Here is a 21589-nt window from a genome sequence, read left to right as displayed (position 1 = left end):
CTAACGATGTCATTACCAATGTGTTTTGGAGACAGACACAGGGGGTTGATCTTAGGGGCCAGCACAGACGTGACACCAACATCATTCCCGGTGCATCTCAGACTTTAATCTCATTGGGGTCAAACTTAGGTGGCATGGTGGGGGTAGCTGGTGTTGGATGAACCTGGATTCAGGACGACCAAAGAAAGTTGCACATTGGCCTACTCTGAGCTGAAAATTGAAAGGTGGGGCACCTTTTCTCATGGCAGACACAGGCATAGCTGAGCAAGTCCAAATGCACAAGCACAGGCCTAGCCCCTGCTTGCATCACATCTGCTAATGCCCAGCTGTATGGAGCAAGTGAGATGACCTACCCTAAAGCCAAGTTCAAGGAAGTACACTCTGCCCACTGTGAGGCCACGGCAAGGCGGGGGGTATGCAGCAGGGGAGTGAAGAATTGGGACCAATAATTAGATCCACACAGGATAAAGGTTCTTTGGAAACCATTGAGCTCTGGCCGCATTAGTTACTATGGTTGCTATTACTTTTATTAGTTACTACTATTATCACCTGTCCAGAAGACCAGGTACCCTAAACCAAGTTGTGTCACAGACAGCTCTCAGGAAAGAATCACTTGACTAAATGCCAAAGATCAGGTTTGGGATCTGCAATTCAAAACTGCAGTTTGGGGATAGAAAAGATTAAACGTAGCACAAAACAACCACCACACTATCGTCCTGAAGCCCCTTCCAGGCAGTTCCAGGGCCTGCCCAGCGGATCAATAGCAATCTGGGGTGCTAGGGAGGGCGCCATCTGAGTAGTTCGGAGGAACTGAACATGATGAGTTGCCGGCTGCTTCCTGAGTCCTTGGGGAAGCACACGCACCATCCACTTAGCGCTGGAGCCTGGCTGTTCTCCGGGCACTCCTACCCCATCTTCCTGGCGGGGCTCAGATGCTCCTGCCTCTTCCAACTGCTCCTCTTGTCCTATAAGCTCCAGGGAGGATGGAGGCCTCCGGGCACCCCCAGGCCAGGAGATGCTGCCCAGAGGCCCTGGGAAAGCTCTTCCCCGGCCTCTGCTTCCTCTGCTTTCTGGTGACCTATGCCCTGGTGGGTGCTGTGCTCTTCTCTGCCATTGAGGACGGCCAGGTCCTGGTGGCAGCAGATGATGGAGAGTTTGAGAAGTTCTTGGAGGAGCTCTGCAGAATCTTGAACTGCAGTGAAACAGGTAGGTGCCTCACCTGGCCAGGGTGGGCCTTTTCTCCGTGGTGGCAGCAGTCCTCTGAGAGCAGAGGGCTGCCTTCTAGGAGGCTGGGTCTGGGAGCTGCCTGCCTGGATCCTCCTCATGCCTGGGCACTTTAGGCGAGTAACTTCTTTCTGAACCTCTGTTTTCTTCTCTGAAAAGTGGGGAGACTAACTGCCTCTCAGGGTTGCTGTGAAGAATGCAGGAAAGACCAGCTCCCCTTCCTGTGCCTCAGCTCCCAGCACCATCCAGACCACTGGCCTCAGGGGAGGATGGATTACTGGGATTATTGGGTGGGGGTGGGGTGCATGGGTGAGCAAATCTGGGGCTGGGGTTGGGGGGCTAGTTTGCTTCTCAGAACTATGTCTGCCTGACCCAGAATTCAGTTTGCAGGGATGAGAATTTAGGGAACAACCCAAATTGGATTTAAATTCCAGCAGGAGCACCTGCCACCCACGCCCCCACTTCCTGTTTCAAACTCCTTTTCTGCTGTCTGGCTCAGCAGAGTGGGGAGGTGCTGTGAGAAGACCTGGGGGAGGGGTGGGGGTCCTGGCTCTTGTCCTGGCTGCTCTCCCAGCTTGCTCCGCGATCCGTGGAGGCAAAGCTTTGTTCTCTCTGGGTCTCAGTCTGCGGGAGAGAAGGGGAACCCCAATCTCAGACTTGGTGGTCACAGGGACCCTGTGAGAAGCAGAGGAGACAAGGAACATTCTGGCTCTTGGAAGACAGAAGTCACTTTATAATGTCCTCATTGCATTTTCTTTGTATTTAGTCACTTGTTTCTACTCTGCTGTGTTCCGCGAAGGAAGCTTATTATTATATTCGACAGAGCAAGATAAAACAAGGGAGAGTAGATAAATGAAAGAAAAGGAAAACCAGACACTAAAAGTCAGGAGAAGAATGGGGTGCAGGGAGCCCCTCCCCTCCCATTCTGGTGTGGGGGTTCCACAGCCCAGACCTTGCTTTGGGAAACAGGTGCAGCTCCCAGAGACAAGAGGCTGGTCCAGGGAGGCAGAGTCTCCTGTCTGTGGAGGGTCCCACTCCCTGCATCCTTACCAGATAGACGCCAGCCTGCCCAGTGGACCTGGGAGATTGCCGCCAAAGGGACACTGTGCCATCACAGGGCCTAGACTACCAGCAAGTTCAAGGCTCTCTAAGCCAGCAACACATCAGAATCAACCAGGGAGACTGCCTAGAGTACACATCCGCAGGCTCTTCTCCAAACCCACTTAATCAGGATCTCCAGGGCTGGGCTGGGAATCTTAAAGTTTCAAGGATAAGGCCAAGCATGGTGGCTCATGCCCATAATCCTAGCATTTTGGGAGGCCAAGGTGGAAGAATCATTTGATGCCAGGAGTTCGAGACTAGGCCTGGGCAACCAGGTGAGACCCTGTCTCTATAAAAAATTTAAAAATTTAGCCAGATGAGGTGGCATGCACTTGTAGTCCCAGCTACTTGGGAGGATGAGGCAGGAGGATGGCTTGAGCCTACGAGTTTGAGGCTACAGTGAGCCGTGATTGTGCCATTGCACTCCAGCCTGGATGACAGAGCCAGATATGTCTCAAAAATAAGTAAGTAAACATAAAGTTTATCAGGTGATTCCAATGCACAGCAGGGTATCGGAACACAGAGCTGGTCCCACTCCATTTTGTACCAATTTTCATTGGAGATTAAAATGTTCCTAAGGGTTAGTTGCGTGTAGACCCTGTGGCAAACACTTCACACATTATCTCACCTAATCCTCACAAGAAGCCTCATAAGAAGACAACAAAAAGTTGTCCCTCTTTTACAGATTAGGAAATTGAGGCCTTAGGAGGTTAAGCAATTTGTCCAAGTTCACAAACTAGAAAAATGGAGCCAGGGACTTAAACCCATGTATCTGGATTCCAGAGCCTGAACCTTTCACCACCATCTCAGGCTGTCTCTCTGATGGGGAAACTGAGGCTCAGAAAGCAGCCTCTTGTCCACAGTTACAGAACTTACCAGAGTTAGAGCTGGGTCTGGAATTGATGTGTGTAGACTCCCAGGCTGGTGCCAATTATAAGTAGAGACTTCCTGCTGCATGCCAGGTTCAGTGCCATTCTCTTCAAGCCGAACCAGTCTAGAAGGTGGCCTCTGGAGTCCCAAAGCCCACTGGTTGCCCAGGCTAATCGAGCCATTCAGGAACCTCTCTGGGAAACCAGGGTTCCCAACTCTGCTCTGTTAGCTTTGGAACCAATGTGTAGGAAGTCAAGTTTTCCCAGCCCTGTAGGAGACACTCACAGGTAGCTGGTGCCCAAAGATCACAGTATGATGGTATGATGATCAAACCCCATCGAGTTTTTATTTTTCTAAATGGAGACACACTGTGTCACTCAGGCTGGGATGCAGTGGCATGATCTTGGCGCACTGCAACCTCCACTCCCCAGGTTCAAGCAATTCTCCTGCTTCAGCCTCCTGAGTAGCTGGGACCACAGGCGTGTGCTACCACACCTGGCTAATTTTTGTATTTTTAGTAGAGACAGGGTCTCACCATGTTGGCCAGGCTGGTCTTGAACTCCTGACCTCAAATGATCTGCCCACCTTAGGCCTCCAATGTGTTGGAATTACAGGCGTGAGCCATCACGCCCGGCAAACTCCATCAAGCGTAATGACCTCCAGGAGTGGGTATGATTTGCATCTGTGTAACAGCTTGCTTTTCCTAAAAGCCTTTTGCTTTTAGTACTTGAGAACCCTGTGTGAGAGGCAGAGCAGAAGTTATCTTCCTTTGAAAGATGAAAGAGGTGGAGCGCGGTGGCTTACGCCTTTAATCCCAGCACTTTGGGAGGCCGAGGCAGGTGGATCACAAGGTCAAGAGATTGAGACCATCCTGGCCAACATGGTGAAAGAAACCCCATCTTGACTAAAAATACAAAAATTAGCTGGGCATGGGTGTGGTGGTGTGCCCCCGTAGTCTTAGCTACGTGGGAGGCCGAGGCAAGAGAATTGCTTGAACCAGGGAGGCGGAGGTTGCAGCGAGCCGAGATCACACCACTGCACTCCAGCCTGGCAACAGAGCAAGACTCTTGTCTCAAAAAAGATGAAAGAAATGGAGGTTCAGAAAATTAAAAGGCAAAGACTATACAGCAATGCCAGGGCTAAGCTCCGGTGGGACCCCCACGGGCCTCTCTGTTAGGTGCTCTTCTCACAGGACTAAGTGGCCTCCTTATCTCCATGGGGACTGAAGGCAGGACCCAGGCTGCAGAAATATTTTAAAGGAGGACTCCCATCACCAAGCTTTGGTGTTGATACTGACCACAAGGCGAGGGGGCTGCCGGTCCTTGGGGAAGACGATCCCTCTCACCGGGGCGGGGCCTGTCTTTATCAGCGAACCTTTCCCTCAAACTCTTGGTCTTGTCTTTCTCCAGTGGTGGAAGATAGGAAACAGGATCTCCAGGGGCATCTGCAGAAGGTGAAGCCTCAGTGGTTTAACAGGACCGCAAACTGGTCCTTCGTGAGCTCGCTGTTTTTCTGCTGCACAGTGTTCAGCACTGTGGGTAAGTGTGAAGCCACAGTCCCCCTCACGGTGGCCCTGTGAAGGGTGGGTTTGTGGGTGGCAAAGGACACTGGAATTGGGGGTATGGAGATGGCCCTCCTCTCCCCCTCTTCTTCTCTCCCTTCCTCAAATCTCTATTGCACACCTACAAATAGCAGCAGCTGCGCTGGCCAACACTTTTGCACTGAAGATGCACCAGGCCCTGTTCTAAGACCTTTACGCTGATTAGCTCATCTAATCCTCACCACGAGGTGGGTGCTGTTATTGTTCCCACACTCCAGCAGGTCCATCGTTTCAAAAAGTCACACAGTTCATGTGCGTTTGAACCCAGCCACTTGGGTCTAGACCCAGCACCCTGCTTCCTCTCTCTATGCATAACTTTCTATGCACCTGGCACATAGAAACTGGGAGGGAGATGCTTCCCCACGCTTATGGGCAAAACGCTGGTTTACTGGCCCCTTTGAGGACATGACCATTGTGGCTGGAGGGCAGAGAATGGTCAGGAGAGTGGTGGGGGATGCTGCAGGAGAGTTAGGCCTCCTGGGCTGCGGGCGTGATGCCACTGGGTCAGCAGTAACGAAGGTCCCTCTGGTGATTAAGGGCTCACTCTGAGCTGGCTGGCCCATCCCCAGCTTCCGTTCTGGTGGGGCAGCAGTGGGGCCAGGTTGGAGGGGCCAAACCAGGCCAGGCAGGAGCCTCCCCTGCCTGGGCAGGGGTCACAGGAGGTGATGGAGCTGCCTTCAGCCACAGGGCTGGAGCTCTTGGGTCAGAGCCCGCACCAGGAGCATGGCCCATCACTCAGCCCCTGCCCCTCTTGGCTGACAAAGGGACTGCGGGCCCTCTCCTCCCTCGAGAGAGCAAGTGCCCATCCCTAGGAGGGCCTGGCCCACAGGGGTTGCAGGGAGAGGCTGGGGCCCCTCAAGCTGAAGGTCAGGATGGAGCACAGTGGCCAGCCTGGGTTGGAGCTGTGTAATCTCCAGCAAGGGACATCGCCCCTCTGAGCCTTGGACTGGGACCCATAAGCACTTCTAGACCTGCCTCTCAGGGTCAGCTGATGACTATGTATGTAAGTGGCAGCTAGGATGCCTTCAGCAGTGACTAACAGAAAACTCAACTCGCCTGGCTTAAACTGCAAGGAGAATGTCACCTTCCAAGTAAGAAGTCCAGTGTGAGGACAGCTCTAGGCTGATATGCAGGTCATGCCCAGTGCCCATTCGCAGTCATGGCATTGGGCACCAGGTTTTCTCCACCCTTCTGCCCACTGGGCCACAAGAGGCCACCAAGGTCCACATCCCATCCAAGCATAACTGTGTCTTATACAGAAAGGGCTGCTGTCTCTCTGCATGGCTCATCAGCCATGACGATGTCTTCCCAGGAGCCACCCACTGGCCTCCCAGCCACCTCTAAGCTGGTCCCAGGTAAGGGGATTGGAGCACCAGGATGACTAAGACCAATCGGATCTGCTCCTAAATCAGCTGGAGGAGCAGTGGTTCTGCAGGGAAGAAAGGAGGGAATGGCTGCTGGGTGGGCAACCAGTGTCTGCTGCACCCAGCTTCAGAAATAGCCACAGCCCCAGGAGGGCTCTCACAGCCCCCACGTGGTTTCTACCATTTGCCTGAATTTTTTTTTTTTTTTTGAGTTGGAGTCTTGCTCTGTCACCCAGGCTGGAATGCAGCGGCACAATCTTGGCTCACTGCAATCTCTGCTTCCCTGGTTCAAGTGATTCTTGTGTCTCAGCCTCCAAGTAGCTGGGATTACAGGCATGCACCACCACGCTTGGCTAATTTTAGTATTTTTACTAGAGACGGGGTTTCACTATGTTGGCCAGGATGGTCTTGAACTCCTGACCTCAGATGATCTGCCCACCTCGGCCTCCCAAAATGCTGGGATTCGAGGCGTGAGCCACCGCGCCGGGCCTTGTTCACCTGAATGCTGATGCAGGCAGGGGTGGGTGACGGACAGAATAAGGACAGCAGCTATACCACTTAGCACATGCCGGGTGTGGGGTCCAGGTGCTTTCGGAGCCTTTTCTTGTGCAATTCTCACCACAACCCCGCAAGGTAGGCGCTGTGACTATCCCATTCCACAGGCTCTAAGAGGGAATCACTGTGAGGGAGTCACAGGCAAGGCTGAGGTCAAACGTCGAAGCTGGACTTTCCAGGGGAACCCACACCTCAGGGGATGCTTTGAGGAAACAACAGGTCCAGGAGAGCAGCAACTCCAAGAAAGACACGGAGCTGTGCAAAGGGGCTAGAAGTTATGAAGTTTACTTTGTCTTTTTGTTTTCCTCAAGCTTTTTGAGAGAGTCTTGCTCTGTTGCCCAGGCTGGAGTGCAATGGTGCCATCTCAGCTCACTTCAACCTCCGCCTCCCAGGTTCAAGCAATTTTCCTGTCTCGGTCTCCCGAGTAGCTGGGATTACAGGCACATGCCATGCATGGCTAATTTTTGTATTTTTAATAGAGATGGGGTTTCATCATATTGGTCAGTGTGGTCTTGAACTCCTGACCTCAGGTGATCCATCCGCCTCAGCCTTCCAAAGTGCTGGGATTACAGGCGTGATCCACGGCACCCGGCCATGCCTGGCTAATTTTTGTATTTTTGTAGAAACAGGGTTTCACCATGTTGGCCAGGCTGGTCTTGAACTCCTGACCTCAGGTGATCTACCTGCCTCGGCCTCCCAAAGTGCTGGGATTATAGGCGTGATCCACCGTGTCTATCCTCCTCAAGAATTTAGGTTGGTCCAGGCACCCTGGCTTATGCCTGTAATCCCAGAACTTTGGGAGGATCAGGTGAGAGTTGGAGACCAGTCTGGGAAATACAAAGAGACCTCATCTCTACAAAAAATAAAAAAAATCAGCTGGATGTGGTGCCATGCACCTGTAGTCCCTGCTACTCAGGAGGCTGAGGTGGCAGCATCACTTGAACCCTGGAGGTTGAGGCTGCAGTGAGCCATGATCGCGCCACTGCACTTCAGCCAGGGTGACAAGAGTTGGCCTGGATGGCAGAGTCTCAAAAAAAAAAAAAAAAAAAATGAAAAAAACCTCAGATGAATCTGAGGTGGGATTTCTCAACCTCAGCGCTATCAGCCTCTTGCACAGGATAATTCTCTGCAGAGGAGGCTCCTGTGCAATGTAGGATGTTGGGCAGCATCTCTGGCCTCCACCCACCAGATGGAATAGCACTTTCCCCACTGTCCCCACCTATTATGGCAGCCATAAAAGTCTCCAGGCATTGCCAAATTGCCCCCTGTTGAGAACTGATATATTGCAATGGTTGTCAAAATGTGGTCCCTGAGTAATAGCGACATCACTGGGGAACTTGTTAGAAATGCAAATTCATTCTCAGGAGCTGTTCTAGACTCACTGAGCCGGAAACCATGGCTGTGGGACCCAGCAATCTGTAGCTTAGAAAGTTCTCCGTGTGATTCTGATGTGTGCTAATGTTTGAGAAGCGTGGCTGCATGTCAGAGTCACCTGCAGAGCTTTTGCAAGCTCCCATGTGCAGACCCTGCCCTAGAACAAACAGAATCCCTAGGGACCAGGCCCGGGCATCAGTATTTTCCAGGGCCCTCCAGGTGATTCTAGTGGGAGTCCAGGCTGTGAGTCACTGATCTAATGGAAATGCATTAGCTTGGCTTAAATTCCAAGAAGGCAATGCTACTGCCCATTGTACGAGTCAATTAGGACATCATGCCGCCCAGTAATTACAACTGGAAGAGGATGGTGGGGAATGTTCCGCACTGTCCATAATCAATAATGGTGTTTGAAAGTCTCTCTGGTAATACTGCTTCCTGCCCTGCATCTCTGGGTCATCTGAAATGCACCTGGCCTTAATGCTAAGAACAGGATACCTGACAGCTGTGAGGTTGGTCAATCCCCAGTCATTCCCAACTGGGTCAGCCCTCTTGGATTAGAAAGGAAAGTGCATGGACTATTAAGAACTCACAGGCTAAGTGCAGTGAACTGATTGTATCAAAATATGTGAATGCATTCTAAGAAATAATGAGCTCCATTATGCATTTTGGCATTCAGTAATTAGAATGGTTAATACATTCCCTTTGTGGGGGTTGTGTGCTCTCTGAGACCTGCCTCCTTGAAACATTTTCAGGAATGTGACATATTGCATATTTTGGATTGCAAAAGTATCTCACCCAGAGGCAGCCCAAAAGGCTTTGTTTATAATCCTGTAAACCCACCTTCACCAAGGACAGCAGTGGATTCCGGTGGATTCACACTGCCTGCTCTGTGCTCAAATCCCAGGTCCTTTCAGACACTCCAGTCCAAACCATCCTCCTGTCCTGCTGAGATTTCTGCCAAAATTGTCTAGCTAGTCTCTACAGGTCTCTCCTCTCAGCTCCCACCTTAGCCAAAGCCCCCTTCATCTCTCACCTGGGCAGGAACCATAGCGTCCCCACTCATTGTCCTGTGTCCATCTGAAGCCCTCCAATTTACTGTCTGTGATGCAGTCAGGATGATTTTTTCAAGATGCAAACCAAGTCAGCAGTGGTGGCTCACTCCTGTAAGCCCAGCACTTTTGGGGGGCTGAGGTGGGCAGATCACTTGAGGTCAGGAGTTTGAGACCAGCCTGGCCAACACGGTGAAACCTTGTCTCTACTAAACATACGAAAATTTAGCCAGGCATGGTGGTGGGTGCCTGTAGTCCCAGCTACTCAGGAGGCTGAGGCAGGAGAATCGCTTGAACCCAGGAGGTGGAGGTTGCAGTAAGCCAAGGTCGTGCACGCCTCTTCACTCCAGCCTGGGCAACAGAGCGAGGTCCCATCTTAAAAAAAAAATACAAACCTGATTTTATTAGTTTCCTGTGGCTGCTGTAATAAATTCCCACAAACTCAGTGGCTTGAAGCAATAGAAATTTATTCTGTCACAATCTGGAGGCCAGAAGTTTGAAATCTGTTTTACTGATTTCAAAAATCAAGGTGTTGGCAGAGCCATGCTCCCTCTGAGGCTCTAGGAGAGGACCCTTCCTTGCCTCTTCCTTGGCAGCTTCTGGTGGCTGCCAGCATGCCCTGGCTCGTGGCCACATCACTCTGGTCTCTGCCTCTGAGGTCATATTGCCTCCTGTGTGTGTAAAATATCTTGCTCAGCCTCTCCCGTATCAGGACACTTATAATGGTACCTAGGGCCACACACACAATCCAGGATAACTTCCTCATCTCGAGATCCTTAATCACATCCACAAAGACCCACTTTCCAAATAAGGTAGCATTGACAGATTCCAGGAGTTAGGACTTGGCTATCTTTGGGGGCTGTCATTTTTCAGCCTTCCGTACTGATCAAGGCACTCCCCCATCTGCCATGGAAGCCCTTTGATGCTGCCCACCTCCCGGCCTCACCTTGCTCCGCTCCCCCACCTTGCTCCCCTCCCCTACCTCCCTGCACACTGGCCACACTGGCCTTCTCTTGGTTCCTTAAAGCTGGGTGACAGCTACACTTAGGGTGACACCTTAGTGAAAAATTAGAAAAACATATCCCTCACTAGGCAGACACAGCCCAGTGCCCCAAGCCCTGAGCTCCGAGCTTGGTAAGTGCACTGAGGCTAGGTTTCAGCTCCCAGTCACCCCCTTGGTATATGTGCAGTACACGAGTTGCCCCACTGTCACTGTATGGATAGCCCTTTGTTGAACCCGCCATAGGGTCTTTCCACAGGCTGCTTCCTCTCTCTTCACCTGGCTAGTTCTTGGGCCCCTCCCAACATCAGCTCAAAAATCCCCTCACAGGAAAAATCTTTCCTGGGCCCAAATCCAGGATGGGTGCCTTTGTTTTTGTTGAGATGGAGTCTTGCTCTGTTGCCCAGGCTGGAGTGCAGTAGCACAATCTCAGCTCACTGCAACCTCCGCCTCCTGGGTTCAAATGATTCTTGTGCCTCAGCCTCCCAAGTAGCTGGGATTACAGGTATGCACCATCACACCTGGCCAATTTTTATATTTTTAGTAGAGACAGGGTTTCACCACATTGGCCAGGCTGGTCTTGAACTCCTGACCTCATATGATCTGTCCGCCTTGGCCCCCCAAAGTGCTGGGATTACAGGCGTGAGCCATTGCGCACGGCCTAGGATAGGTGCCTTTGTTCTAATCATTCATGGAACGGTCTGCTCTTTCATTTCCTGTTATTGATCTCCATTTGTAATTACATACTCACTAGTGTGGTTTTTAAAATTAGCGTCTGCCTCTCCTACCAAACCAGAGGCTCAGAGAGATCATATCCCATATCTACTTTGCTCAGCACTATGCCCCCAGTGCACGCAGTAAGCACTCAATAAATGCTGAATGCATGCATGCATGCATGAATGAATGAATGCCCATACACAGTTAACTGACACTGCCATCAAATGGTACCTAGTGGAACCAGCCAGAGTGGCATGGAGTGCTCTGGGATGGATGCAAACTGATGAGACTCTTTGAGAGCCACAGCTCCCTCTCCTACACTTGGGACCCTGGTGGGGGTGGGCAACCTGAATGCCCATCTGCTCTTGGAGGGCAGAGCCTGAGGCCAAAGTTTGCCACAGGGAGCTGCACTTCTGGAGGAAGTTGAGGCTTAGCCAGCTGAGGAGTTACCTTCAGATTAATTTACATAATTGGGCTGGGTTTTTCTGTATTAATCATCCTTTATGACATCAAAAATTAAACACAGGCATTAAATACAAAAGCTTTTTCCTCTGCTTGAATTGATGCTTGCCCACTCCAGAAGATCTAGCCACCTGCACTGTGGGGTTTGAGGTCTGTCTGCTCCTGCCCCTCTGTAGGTGGGAGGGGAAGGGAGGAGAGGGGCTCCCGATGGAGATGGAGACCTCAGCCCATCCCTTCCTTTGCTTGGCTGCCGGGTTCTCTCTGATTGAATGGTCCTGCCCCCTGGATGCGCCTGAGGGTGACAGCACTGGTTGGGGACCTGAGAGTCCTGTGGATTTGACCCCAACTCCACTATGTATCACATGTATGCTCACGGCCAAGCTACTTTGTTTCTCTGTGCTTCAGTTTCCCCACGTGTGGATGGTGATAACAATACCTCCCTATGAAGACTGACTGACACCCAGCCCACAGGAAGTGCTCACTAGGCAGCTAAGATCTGGAGGGTGAGGACACCACCAGTTATTAACTGCGCACTGTGTGTCAAGCACGGGCCTCATGTAATCCTCCCAGCTAGTCAATATGCAAAGTAGGCATTGTCATCCCCATCTTACAGATAAAAAAAATCTGAAAATGTGAGCAGTCAAGTAATATTATTATAAATAGCAGAGCTGGGATTCAAAGCAAGGTCAGTCAGAACCTAGATGCTGGGAGGCTAATGGCTTCACTGTCATTTAGGAACATGTTTGTCTAATCTGCTAAGCCACAAATGGCTCTGAGGGCAATTGTATTTTACTCATCTTCCATCTTTCTGTTTTTCCTAACCCTATGCACACTGCTGAGCACACCAGGGGAACACAGTAAGTGCCTCTTAGAAACAAATAGCTCAGTCCTCTTATGGAGGACAAGGGTGGCTTTTTTTCTGAGACGGAGTCTCGCTCTTGTCCCCAAGGCTGGAGTGCAATGGCACAATCTTGGCTCACTGCAACCTCCACCTCCCGGCTTCAAGTGATTCTCCTGCCTCAACCTCCTGAGAAGCTGGGACTACAGGCACCCGCCACCATGCCCGGCTAATTTTTGTATTTTTAGTAGAGATAGGGTTTCACCATATTGGCCAGGCTGGTCTTGAACTCCTGACCTCAGGTGACCCGCCCATCTTGGCCTCCCAAAGTGCTGGGATTACAGGCATGAACCACCAAGCCCGGCCAAGGGTGGCTTCTTAAAAGCCAGCACCTTCACAGAGGATAAAGGTGGTGTTGGATATGATTGCAAAGCCACCCATCCTCTCTCACTTGTACTCACATCCTGTCCTTCCAGGTCAGCTGAGCCCTTCCTTTGGGGGGTGCTCAGAAATGGCCAGAACAGAATCAAAGGGAATCTGTTCACCCCAAACCTGTGCTGGTCCCCTGCCAAGGACATTTCAAATCAAAGACCTGGATATCAGTTGCTCCTTATCCTAAAGGGAAGCTGGGTTTCACTCCTTTCCCTCCCACCAAAGCAAGCCTAATGCCAGACCAGTGGCTGAATGCTTTGAGATGAGTATTTTCAAAAACAATGTGTAAAATATCATGCCAAGGAGGGGAAATGGCAGAAGGTTTCTTTAAAGCTTTTGGGGGGAAAAAGGGAAGGGGCCAGACTCAGACTCTAAGCTCCATCTTCTTTTTCAGGCTATGGCTACATCTACCCCGTCACCAGGCTTGGCAAGTACTTGTGCATGCTCTATGCTCTCTTTGGTATCCCCCTGATGTTCCTCGTTCTCACGGACACAGGCGACATCCTGGCAACCATCTTATCCACATCTTATAATCAGTTCCGAAAATTCCCTTTCTTTACCCGCCCCCTCCTCTCCAAGTGGTGCCCCAAATCCCTCAAGAAAAAACCGGACCCCAAGCCCACAGATGAAGCTGTCCCTCAGATCATCATCAGTGCTGAAGAGCTTCCAGGTCCCAAACTTGGCATATGTCCTTCACGCCCGAGCTGCAGCATGGAGCTGTTTGAGAGACCTCATGCGCGAGAGAAACAGAACACACTGCAACTGCCCCCACAAGCCATGGAGAGGAGTAACTCGTGTCCCGAACTGGTGTTGGGGAGACTCTCATACTCCATCATCAGCAACCTGGATGAAGTTGGACAGCAGGTGGAGAGGTTGGACATCCCCCTCCCCATCATTGCCCTTATTGTTTTTGCCTACATTTCCTGTGCAGCTGCCATCCTTCCCTTCTGGGAGACACAGTTGGATTTCGAGAATGCCTTCTATTTCTGCTTTGTCACGCTCACCACCATTGGGTTTGGGGATACTGTTTTAGAACACCCTAACTTCTTCCTGTTCTTCTCCATTTATATAATCATTGGAATGGAAATTGTGTTCATTGCTTTCAAGTTGGTGCAAAACAGGCTGATTGACATATACAAAAATGTTATGCTATTCTTCGCAAAAGGGAAGTTTTACCACCTTGATAAAAAGTGAAGGTTTCATTATCTCTCAGGTGACAGATACTGGCTGAGCTGGTTTTCTTGTGTTGTCTTTCAGGGTCATGCAGCCTGTCACCTGAGACCTTCAGTCTTGGAGACAAATCCCTTATGAGAGCTGAGTTCAGTCTTGAGGCCCTGCAGAAATTTGGCCAATGCCCTTTTTATCAGGGCATTAGGAAAAAAAACTATCACCATTCCCCAAAGTCCAATTAATTTATCTGTCTTCCTTTTTTAAAAGCACCACCTCATGTAGATGAAGCAACCTTATGGATGTCCCTGCTTTTCTTGAAATATGAGAAACGAAACACCTTTATTCCTGGAAGTTGTACTTTTAGTTAAATTAAAATCTTCCTGAGCTGTTCTTTGTTACCTGAAAAAGAACTAGCATGAACAGCCTCTTTTCTTGAATGACTGCATGAGTGCATGTAAGACCAGCCCAATCCCAGCTCCTGTAAAATACATAGATGCCGAGTGTCACCAAAATGGCAAAGTAGAAGCAATCTGGCTTCACTGTCCTCCATAGAAAACCAAAAACAATGATCTAGTGCCAAGATGATAATTACCAATATCCCAGAACTCAAAATGAGGCTGTGACAAACCCTGGGGCCACAGAAAAGTGAGAAACTGTGAGCAGAAGGTAGTAAAATGGACTCCTCTGTGACATCCCTTCCCCAAACTGTAAGTCACCATGCAGAAAAGTTCCCCAGACATTTCTACACTGGGAAAAATAAGATCAAAGCAGCCAGCCAGCTTCCTCATCATCTTGACTACCTACTCAGGAAAGTTTTCCTGCCTCAACCCACAGGAAGAATCATGAATACTATAGGGTGAGGGACCCCTGAAAGCCTCTGGAGTCACATAGACAGTGGAGGTGGGGCTAGCAGCCCCGTGCATGAAACTCTGGGGCTACTCTTCATCTCAGACAAACAAGACACTGAATCAGAGAGGTGGTTCAGCATCATTACATTGTAAGAGGCACTCTCCACAGGCCCTCTGGGCATGAACCCCTAGCCAGCCTCCCCACACAGCTGCAGAATCCCCTTTGGTGCCCTTTATCTGTGAAAAGGCAGAGCTTTGAACTTTTGTAAGAGTCATGAAAAACCTGGGCTTAAGGTGCTATTTAGTGCTGAAAAAGAGGCAGTGATCTAGAGCTAAAGGAACCAATAGGCAAAGTGCACAGAACATCTAAACACACATATGCTAAAGAGACCAAACTAACCCAGGCATCAAAGACTGGAATAAATAACTGAACCTTCAATGTGAAGACATATGTGTACATGCATAAGAAACTGCTAACACCAGGAACCATGACTTCTTCAAATAGACAAAGCAAGGAGTCAGTGAGTGATTGACCCAAGCAAGATGGCAATCTGTGAGCTCTCAGATCAGGAATTCAAAATAGCAGTCTTGAGGAAACTCAGCAAACTCCAAGGTAACACAGAAAAGCAATTCAGAAACTTATCAGAGGAATTTAACAAAGAGATAAAAATAATTTTTAAAATATCAGACAAAAATCTTGGAACTGAGAAGTACATTAGCTGAACCAAAAAACACATCAAAAGTCTCAACAACAGAACAGACCAAGGAGAAGAAATAATTAATGAACTCAAAGACAGGCTATTTGAAAATATACAGTCAGAGACGAGAAAAGAAAACAGAAAGGAATGAAGAATGTCTACAAAATCTAGAAAATAGCCTCAGAAGAGCAAATCTGGGAGTAGTGGCTTTCAAGAGGGAATAGAGAAAGAGCAAGGGGGCAGAAGGCTTATTCAAAGAAATAATAACAATAACCTTTCCAAGTCTAGAGAAAAATATAAATATGCCAGGTACAGAAAAGTCAAAAATCACCAAAATCACCAAACAGATTTAGCCCAAATAAAACTACCCCAAAGCATAGAATAATCATACTCTCAAAGGTCAAGGACAAAGAGAAGATGCTAAAAGCAGCAAGAGAAAAGAAGCAAATAACATATAAAGGAGCTCTGATTCATCTGGCAACAGACTTCTCAGCAGAAAGCATACACACCCAGAGTGGGTAGGATGACATATTCAAAGTGCTGAAGGTAAAAAAGACCTGTCAACTGAGAATACTGTACCCAGCAAAACTATCCTTCAAACATGAAAGAGATATAAAGATTTTCCCAGACAAAAGATAAGCAAATTCATCATCACCAGAACTGTCTTACAGAATTGCTAAAGGGAGTTCTTTAATCTGGAAGAAAAGAACAATGTGCAACAAAGACATCATCTGAAGGTATAAAACTCACTGGTAAAAGTAAATACACAGAAAAATTCAGAAGACCCTTATGCTGTAATTGTGGTTTGTAAACCATTCATTTCTCTAGTATGATGACTAAAAGACAAATATATCAAAAATAATAACTAGAACAATTTAAGAGATAGGCAACATAAAAAGATGTAAATTAAGACAATAAAAAGTCAAAATATAGGGGAATGGAGTTAAAGTGTAGAAGTTTTTAGTTTTTTTCTTTGTGACCAAAATTGTCATCTATTCAAATAAGATGTTTTTTGTAAACCTCATGGTAACCACAAAGCAACCACAAAACCTAACATAGATACACTAAAAATAAAAAGCAAGGAATTAAAACATACTACCAGGGAAAAATCACTTAAAATACACTGATGCTACAGAGTGGAATTGACACCTGCGTTCACAGGAGCCTGAGATATTTCCAGTGGCCACATTCTGTGTAGATCATTTTTCTCACTAACTGGCGTATGAATAGTTCCTCCGGAATGAGTTGGTGCCTAAATGAATGGATTAGTACACGGGAAGGCTGGCACTTGTTAGGTAGACACACTCCTAGGCTATTCATGGATGGGTTGGCATGTGAATGGGCTAGTCTGTGTATTAGATGCTACAGGTACCCTACCCATATGTCTTGGCACTCCAACTCCCTTTGCCTGATCATTTTCTCTGGCCTTGAAAGCATGGGCACATGCAGGTGTAGCTAGAAGTGCCAAGGAGTTAATGCTTCTGGGAGCAGCCCTCAATCAATGACTGATGGGAGCTGGTGGATATATGGTGCCCAGCTCCCTTGCCCCTCCCATGGAATAACTCTGTGGCATATTCACTACTGATACTGTCTCCCCAAGTTCCCCAGTGGACTTGAGCCCCAGTTGCTCATCAGCACACCCTGTATTGACCCCTTCATCTCCCTGTCTCACTTCTTCACTACTTTACTTGGGCTTCCTGAGATCACCTCCAAAAGAACCACTCACTCATATCCTTGTTTCAGGGTTACTCCTGGGGACCCCAGCCTGGGAGAGGATGTAAATAAGTCAGTATGTGAACTGGTTGGCACACACATGGAATAGCACAAGTCTTTTACTATTTCCCTTGTTGGTTATTAGAAATTTTGTTTTGTTTTGCTTTGAGATGAAGTCTCACTCTGTCACCCAGGCTGGAGTGCAATGGTGCAATCTCAGCTCACTGCAACCTCCACCTCCCAGGTTCAAGCAATTCTCCTTGCCTCAGCCTCCCAAGTAGCTGGGATTACAGGCGTGCACCACCACACCCAGTTAATTTTTGTATTTTTAGTAGAGGTTTCGCCATGTTGGCCAGGCTGGTCTCGAACTCTTGACCTCAGGTGATCTTCCTGCTTCAGCCTCCCAAAGTGCTGGAATTATAGGCATGAGCCATTGAGCCCAGCCTAGAAATGTTTTATGACTTGAAAGAATCTTGCAAAAATCACTCTGTGTTCTATGATTAACAAAATCAATCAGTTCTGGGGTAAATGGTGAACTTTGCTACAGGGTGTAGCATACAAATTGCAAGAACCAAGCAAAAATGCCAGGAGGTTCCCATCTGAAAATAAAATAAGCATCTGTCTTTTAAATCTTCTTTATTCATCTTAGGTCTTGGCCAATGCCCAGGCTATCTCTCAAAGGGGCCTTTCCACATCCTTCCCCTCTTCCCTACATCTAGCAGGCTTTCTGCCCCTCCAACTCTTGAAGACCTACCTCTGGCAATGGAATTAACAAGGTATAGGCAAGAACCAGTGAAAGACACAAAGCACCAATAGTGGGATTTCAGGGAGTAGTCATAGGCACTAAGGCTTCTGTGGAGTTTCTCGACATCAGTCAGATCACATTAGCCCAATTAAGGTACAGAAAAACCTTGAACCCAGATGCAATCAACACTGGCCACTCAATTAGGAGCCCATGATCGCACTGAAGGGCTGTTCTTTCAGTTCAACAAGCATTCACTGAACGCTGGCTATTTTCCAGGCTCAGAGTATCCAAAGATGAATCAGCAGCATCCTCAGAAACACAGAGGTAAATTCATTACAACTGGTACTGAACCTCTCAGCCACTCCCTTCTTGAGGCAATAGCAAGTCCTGTTCAAATGCAAAGATGGTGGTTGTCAGGGATGCACATTATGCAAATTAAAGGTCATGATTATTTGCTTATTTGCTAGTCGGAATTTTTCCATGGTTCTGAGGAAATGGTCCACTGTGCCCCGCTGCCCCTTGTTTCTTGCCCCACCTTGAGCTGTTTACTTCTGGGCCCCTGTGCAGACGTGTGAATTTGTTCCTTCAAGCCTTTGCTCGGTGGTTCTCAACACTGCCTGCGCACTGACACTTGGGGAGTTTCAGACATTTCATGGCATTCCCCTCCCTGCCATCTTAGTGAGTGCAGGCTGCTATAACAAATTACCATAGACTGGGTGACTTCAACAACTAAAATGTATTTCTCACGGTTCTGAGGACTGGAGGTCTGAGGTCAGAAAGCAAGAATAGTTGGGTTCTTGGTGAGGGTCCTTTTCCTGGGACATGCAGAGAGAGTGAGACAAAGAGAAAAAGACAGAGACACACAGGCAGAGACACACAGGCAGAGACAGGCAGATCTTGTGCCTCTTTCTCTTTTTATAAGGGCATTAATCCTATTATGAGGGTTCTAACCTCATGACCTCATCTACAGCTAATCATCCCCAAAAGCCCCACCTCCTCATACCATCACATTGGGATTAGGGTTTTAACATATCAATTTTGGGGAGACACAGACATTTAGTCCAAAGCACCCTCCAGGATTCCGACATTCTTTGTCTGGGGTGCCACTTGCACATTGGGGTTTTGAAAGGTCTCCCAGGTTACCCGACATGTGGTCAGAATTGAGAACCAGGGCACTAGTGGCTCTCCCAGCCTGAGGTGTCCTTCTCCCTTCCAGGCTAGGCTCACATGTCACCTCCGCTAGGTGGCATCCCCTAACTCCTGAAAGCGGTCACCCTTTTGTGCTCCATGCTCCCACTCCATCCCCTGCTACCCCTTCCTGTTACAGGATAACAATATTCTCACCTGTCCTCTCCTCTCCAGACTCTGAGCTGCCCAAATAAAATGATCGTGCCTTTTTTCATCCTTATTGCTTTTTATCCCTTTTAATCCTCGAATCTCTACTCTGCAGCATCTCTCACATAGGGGAGGACCCTGGGTGGGACTTAGGTGCACAGAAACACCAAGGAGAGCAGCCAGCCTTTGCTGCACACCTACTTTGCGCCAGGCCCTGGGCTGAGTCTTGCGTGTGCCTCTCATCCAATGCTCCCTGCAGCCTCCCTGTGGGGACACATTGTGAGGACAGTAGCCTGGGGGAAGCATGAGGGCTGGGGTCCTGGGCAGGGATGCTGAAGCGGGAAAGGCCCTCCAGCCAGCGAGGCCTCCCCCAGACTGGAACTGACCCTGTCCTAATAAGAGGTAGTATTTCGTATTCTCCAAACTCGGTTTCTCTTGGTGATCCCAGGAGGCTGCTTCTTGCCTGGCTTGGACTCACTTGGGGGATCACCGTCAACTGCCCAGCATCATCTGGCTCCATGGGAGGGCCTGCGGGGTCTCAGGTTGGCTAAAGTCCACCTCCGGGAAGTGGGGGTCCTGGAAATTGCCCCGGAAGCTCCCAGACTCAGGAGGGGAGGGGATTTTGACGGTCACCCGCTGCATCTCCTACTCACGGGTGCAGAAGTGCCCTGCTCCGCTTGCACATCTCATCTCCAGCCTCCCGGTACCTGCACCAAGGCCTTTGGTGCAACTCACCCAGCCTCTGTGGGGGTCGTCCCGTTCAGTGGTCCACCAGCCCTGAATGCTGTATTGTTAGTGCCCTCCCCGCCTTTAAAATACGAAGAAACTGAAGATCAGGGACGGTAAGCGATTTTGTTCAAGATGACACAGCCAAAGAGATGCGGCGGGGGCGGTCGAGGAGCAAGAGGGGTTCCTCGGGAAGGCCCAATCCTCGGGGACCATAGGGGCTGCGAGAGTGGGCGCTGTTAGAAGAGGGGCAGCTAGTCCAGGCCAGGCGCCCCAGGATGGGATCGTGACTCGGAGGTCGCCGGGTGCTGGAGCTGATGGAGGAACCCTTCCGCACACGCCCGCGGCCCCTCGGCTCCCGCGAGGTCGTGCGGCCGGGCTGCGCTTTCCCAAGCGGCCACCAGGTGGCGCGGCCAGACCGCGCGGGCCCCAAACTTTGCGCCAGCAGGTGGCGCGTCTCAAGCTCCCCGCCTTCGCCGCCCACGCTGTGAGGAAGGGTCCTCCCGGGAGCGGACATCTCCAGCCGCGGTCCCTGGGGAGGGCTCCCCCCTCCGACTCCAGTCTTCCACCGTGGACCCGAGAGGGGACGCCTCGGACTCTTGTTCTCACCTCCGTCCCCGGGAGGGGCGCTTCGCACCGCTGTCCCTCCAGTCCCAAGTCCTGCCAAACTCATCGCAGCATACCCACTAGCTTCACCCTGGCTGCCTCCTTCCAGACCCCACAGCCTCCCTGCGGGCCCGCGGACAGACGGGGTGCAGCTTGCAAGCGACGCCTGGGAGCTCCTCGTGTCCGGAAGTCGCGTCCCACCTGGAGTCCCCTGCCTCGGGCGCTCAGGAGCCAGGTCCAAGAATGGCCAGGATGCTGGGGCTGGGGTTTTGCTTCCTGTCTCCAACGCTGTGGTGATTCTCAGCTGGGGTCAAGAACCCCTGCCTTCACCAGAGCGCTGGGGTCAGGCGAGCCCAGACAGGAAGGGGATTGAAAGGGCCTCGCGCTTCCTAAGAGGGCCAGTGAGAGGGGAGGGGCTCGGGCGCAGGAGACCTGGCCTCGCTCCTGCCCTGCTGGGTAATCTCACGCAAGTGAGCCTGCTTCTGGGTCTGTCCCAGGATGGGGAGAGGATGGGCCAAGGCAGCCCCTATGGTCCTGCCTTGTCAACAAAGGAGCAGCTGCTACTTTCATGGGTGGAAAGTAGGTGTGGCCTGTCGGGCACTGGCATGTGGGCTGCTGAACGAACTGCTCTATGCTGGGCGCTGCCTCTGCGTAGGAGAGTGCCTGGCAAATGGGAGGACGGGAAGGAAGCCAACATTTAATGAGCAACTAGTATGTGCAGGCTGTGTAGCCAAGTCACACATTTAAACCTTCTCAGCTGTGCCCGTGTGGTTCTCAGTAATCTGCCCCTCGCTCTGGCACTGTGCTGGCATGTGGTGGGCATTCGGTAAACATCAGTGCACGAATAAGTCCCTGTCACCAGTCTCTGGAGTAGCTTAATATTGGTGCCTGGGTCAGAGGCTTTGCCCCTGAAGACTTGTGCCGGAGCCCTGCTCAGAACTGCAGGAAACTTCCCTGACACTGTCCCTTCCCCAGTTCAGGTGGGCCAGGCTAAACTCTTGAAGGTGGTACTTTAGACAGCCCCTGTGGTTCTGCCTTGTTACCAAAAGAGTAGCTGCTACTTTCATGGGTGGGAAGTAGGGGGTGATCTGACCTCCCAGGGCAGAGATATCCATTGACTCCCAGCAAGGGAGCTGTTAAGGGCAGAGATGATTTCTGATTT

General features: G+C 50.1%; 1 protein-coding gene across 1 annotated transcript; it reads left to right on the top strand.

The window, feature by feature from the left end:
* The first annotated feature begins 983 nt into the window (after positions 1-983).
* On the top strand, positions 984-13780 carry KCNK18 (potassium two pore domain channel subfamily K member 18). Its single transcript, XM_003255113.2, has 3 exons — positions 984-1206; positions 4605-4733; positions 12981-13780. The coding sequence occupies exons 1-3, from the start codon at positions 984-986 to the stop codon at positions 13778-13780; spliced, it is 1152 nt and encodes a 383-aa protein (XP_003255161.2).
* Positions 13781-21589: the final 7809 nt, after the last annotated feature.

Source organism: Nomascus leucogenys, chromosome 3 (assembly GCF_006542625.1).
Source record: "Nomascus leucogenys isolate Asia chromosome 3, Asia_NLE_v1, whole genome shotgun sequence".
Taxonomy (NCBI): Eukaryota; Metazoa; Chordata; class Mammalia; order Primates; family Hylobatidae; genus Nomascus; species Nomascus leucogenys.
Note: the sequence above shows the minus strand (reverse complement) of the source record. Positions and strands in the feature narration are given on the sequence as shown.